The sequence below is a fragment of the Alligator sinensis genome, unplaced genomic scaffold (assembly GCF_000455745.1).
Source record: "Alligator sinensis unplaced genomic scaffold, ASM45574v1 scaffold134_1, whole genome shotgun sequence".
Lineage (NCBI taxonomy): Eukaryota > Metazoa > Chordata > Crocodylia > Alligatoridae > Alligator > Alligator sinensis.
The window spans coordinates 1,170,635-1,174,721 of NW_005841920.1; the positions used below are offsets into that span (position 1 = coordinate 1,170,635).

Sequence of the window (4,087 nt, forward strand, 5' to 3'; positions counted from 1 at the left end):
CCCTCCCCCCCCCCCCCCCCCCCCCCCCCCCTTAATCCCTTTAATAGCTCTTTTTACCTGTTAACTCTGTGGCTAAAAAATAACTAGGCGAGTCCATGCAGGAGAGAACATTAGACTTCCATTTCTTCAGGATGATGTTTCTTCACCCACACAGTGATTTGTCCCTGTTTTTTGGTATTGATCACTGATCAGGCATGGAAACTTCTAATGAACGGTTTTAAATTACAACTTCTTTCACACAACTTTTCAAAATAACCACAGCTGCATTCTTTTGCCACCACCAGCTTATATGGGCACACCCTGTACTATTTGTGACTGATGTGTTTTGTCTCTCTGAGCTCTCCTTTGGAGCAAGGATTGTCCTTTTTGTCTGTAAAGTGCTAAACACAGGGTTGGTACTGTTTCTCTAGTCCATGTAATTAACAAGTATGACTCATATTTCTGATTAATGCCCATGAAGAAAGAGGCGAGCGAGGGTGTGTGCGCATGTTGGACATATTTCTTTTGGGTATACTTCAAATTGTAGTTACTTTAGTGTTTTTTAAATCTGTAAATATTTTAAGTTGTTAAAATTAATCATATTAAACCCTCTGAGTAACCCCAACCTTGCTACTTAATGTTACATTTCTTTGGTTTAAAGCATATCCATTCTTTATAACAGAATTATATTATTTTACCAGCTATTCTGCTAAAAAATCACAATTTGCAGATGAACCTTCTCAGTCAGCTTTTGGACCTGCTCCAACAACCAAAGTCACACTTCCTTCCAGCTATTCAGATGAACATAGCTCAACAGATCAATTCTCTAATTATGAACCAGTTCCATTCAGTGCTTCCCTGAATGAATCTTCACCTACGGGAATTACTGATCGTAGTGACCAAGGTATGGTTTGTTTTAATAAGGTTAGGGATTTAGTGCAGTGGTTTTTATCTCTATCTAAAATGGATTTGTCTTCAAATTGCTTTATTTCAGAACATACATGATATTTTGCATATTTGTACCTGACAGTGGATTTTGATGAGGAACTGTTGAGAATCCAAAAAGTATGCTGACAGTGTACTTTTATCTGCACTGTTTCTATTGTAACATTTATCTTTAAAACCAACTATGTATTTTTTGTATATCTTTTCAAACCCCTCTAGATGTGTAGGTAAAGGTGCAGTGGGATTGAATGTGCAATCCACATAATTGCACTTCCTGCCATGACATATATGCATCACAGGAGGTGTGATTGTGGAATTGTGCATTAGATCCCATTGCGCCTTACTGCTGATGCAGGGGGAGCCTGATCCCAAGCTCCCCCTGGCACTGGCAAGAAGCAAGCTCCTACAGCTGGGAGCCCCCCCTCAGTTGAGGGATTCCCAGCAGTGGGCATGCCCCATATGCCCCCTGGCCTTGGGGGATCATGGTAGCTGCAATCCTTAAGGCTTGGGGGGTGCATGAAACAGCCAGGCCCTAAGGATTGGGGGCAGCCATAATCTCCAGGGGCTGGGGACTTTATGCTGAGCACTGTGCACCCCTGCAGCTAGGAGTCCTGTCAGTTGATGGGGTTCCCAGATGCAGGGGAGACCCTGCTACACGTGCAAATTAAAGCTTGATAGCAATGAGGTATAAAGTTGGTACATGTTTTGAAGGTCTGACTTTATAGCTGGTTGAGCTTTTTATAGTATGAGGTGTACTTTGCACATGTAGCTGGTCTTAAGGTAATTGCACAATTAACCAGTTAATTGCACAATACTTGTTGTGTGGGCTGGGGTGGGGGGGTGTTTTGCAGCAGGCTGTGGCCAGCAGCCCAGACACGCCGGGTCGGGGAAGACAGGCGGCACGCTAGAATTAGGCACGGACGCTTAGTGGTTGATTTAAGATTATTTTACTTACACCGAAGATGGTCGCGGTGCAGGCAGGAAAACTTGCTTGAGTTGCAGTTACAAAACAAAACAAAACTTGAACCTGCAGAACATGAGGGTACGTCGCAATGGGGTTTCGGCGACGGGAAGATGAACAAAAACCTTGAGAGTACGTCGCAATGGGGTTTCGGCGACGGGAAGATGATCAGACCCCTATAGCCTTCTTGAGATGCATGCTGGGTCCGATAGGCTCCGCAGCGCTTAGAGATCTTCACAAGATGTGAAGTTCTCCTCCTCCTGATGGTCGTGGAGTCCTCCAACTTGGGCGGAAACTGCTCAAGCCTCTTATATGGCTAGCAAGCCAATCACTAGCCGCCATGTAGGAATAATTTAGAACTGGCCAATAGTGGGGGACAAATCTGAATACAAATGGCGGGAACTCCTTGCAACGTGCATTTCTCTGTTGCAACGAAGAAATGCACCCTGCAAAGAAAGCTACGAGTGGCGGGAAATAATTCAGCAGTGCCGAAGCGCACACAAACAAAAATCACACCCTTGGGTTGTGACACTTGTAACATGTAGAAGAGGCCTTCAAAAGATAATTACAAGTAAAAATTGTAGATTGTAATGTGCAATCTGTGGACAAAATAGAACAAAAAGATTTGGCCAAAGGTTCTCTTTTCTTTCTTTTCTTTTTTTTTTTTTTTTACTTTGTTTGAAATGTAAGGAATAAACAACTTCTGTTTCTTATAGCCTCTATCATTGCCATCAGAGAGAACATATTTTCACTGTGGTATGCTTAATTCCATGGAACACCTTTTTAAAAACTTGGTTTGTATGCTTAACCTTTGGAAATCTGAATGCTGAGCTGTATTTTTATGAGATGCAATTCACTGGTATTCTGGAAAACATTTGAGTAATTGCAGCTACAGTCAAATCAGTTGGCTAATGCTGCTTCTACTTCTCACTTTTTTTTTTAAAGAACCTGTTTTATTACAAGAAGAAACTCCTAAAAGAAAAACTGTCACTTATGAGGAACTGAGGAACAAGAATAGAGAAGCATGGCCCTATAAGGAGGCCTTAAAAGAGAAACAGAGTCCAGTCCAGTATTCACAGGAAAGACCATTTAGAAAAGAAGGTAATTTGATGCTGAATTATTACAGTATATGGTAAAAACCAATAACAGGGTTAAAAGACGTATGTTTAACTTTGCTTATCCCATAAGGATTTATTTCTATGAATTTTACTAATGGGGGCGTGATTCTTACATGGCACACTACACAAGCTTCTTATTTCATGATACCCAGTTTGTTCAAAAACCAATAAAGTATCTGTAGCAAATTATAATTACTGTCCCATAACTGTCTTGTTCATGTGGAGGCCAATGGTGAAAAGTTTGGTTTGTGTTTAACTGACTAATCCCCTAGGGAAATTGTAGTACACAACAGTAATTTAACTCTGTAATTAGTTTCTCATGGCAAAATTTCGCTCCTTTGGGCGTGTATGTTTTAGATAGCATTGTTCTCTCAAAATAGAATATGTGTCTGGGGTTTTTTAAATCTGTTTTTTTGTGAATTGTTTCATGTAGAATTAGGGGATTCTTTGGTGCGCAGACCTTTGATGGATGTCATTGTTTGCAAAATGTACTACTCTGCGCTAAAACCTAAAGGAAGGAAACAGTACTTGGCACCTAACTTATTGTTTGTTTTCACAATTAAAAACAAAACTTTACAAAGTTAAAACAATAATGAAGTGACCTGCAAAAAAACAAGTGCCATTCACTCAGCATAAAGCCATCCTTGAGAACCAAGTATGTTCTTTGCTTTGTTTTATTAAAGGGCAATTCTTTTGCCATGGAAGGCACTGCTGGATAAATCTTTGAATCTTCAGGCTTTATATTCAGAACACCCTGGTACTCTGCATCACAGGGAAGCAATGACAAAATGCTTGGGTGATGATTTAAAACAATTGTCACTTTCAGAGAGAGAGAGGTTTCTTCTGTAACCTCAATAGGGTTTGTAGTTAAAGTTACCTTCCCTTTGTAGAGTGTAAATAAGCTGTAGGCTAATCTTAGCAGGTCATTGAGATGATATCTTGAGCAAAATGATCAGATTTGTTGCATAGATGCTGGATGAAATGGAATCATGAGATCCTGTGACTGGGATTGTGGAGTCCAGTGCCATGACTGAGGTGGAGTGGGAAAGTTCACATTGCTTGGAACTGCTATTATTTCAGCAGG

General features: G+C 40.7%; 1 protein-coding gene across 3 annotated transcripts in view; it reads left to right on the forward strand.

Annotated features, from left to right (window-relative positions):
* The window catches only part of OCIAD1 (OCIA domain containing 1), a 21,248-nt gene that overhangs the window by 8,042 nt on the left and 9,119 nt on the right, over positions 1-4,087 (forward strand). For all 3 annotated transcript variants that reach the window (XM_025198333.1, XM_025198334.1, XM_006019012.3), the window contains exons 5-6: positions 681-883; positions 2,831-2,986. In XM_025198333.1, coding sequence (XP_025054118.1) covers positions 681-883; positions 2,831-2,986 — 359 coding nt within the window. The remainder of the gene's footprint in view (positions 1-680; positions 884-2,830; positions 2,987-4,087) is intronic.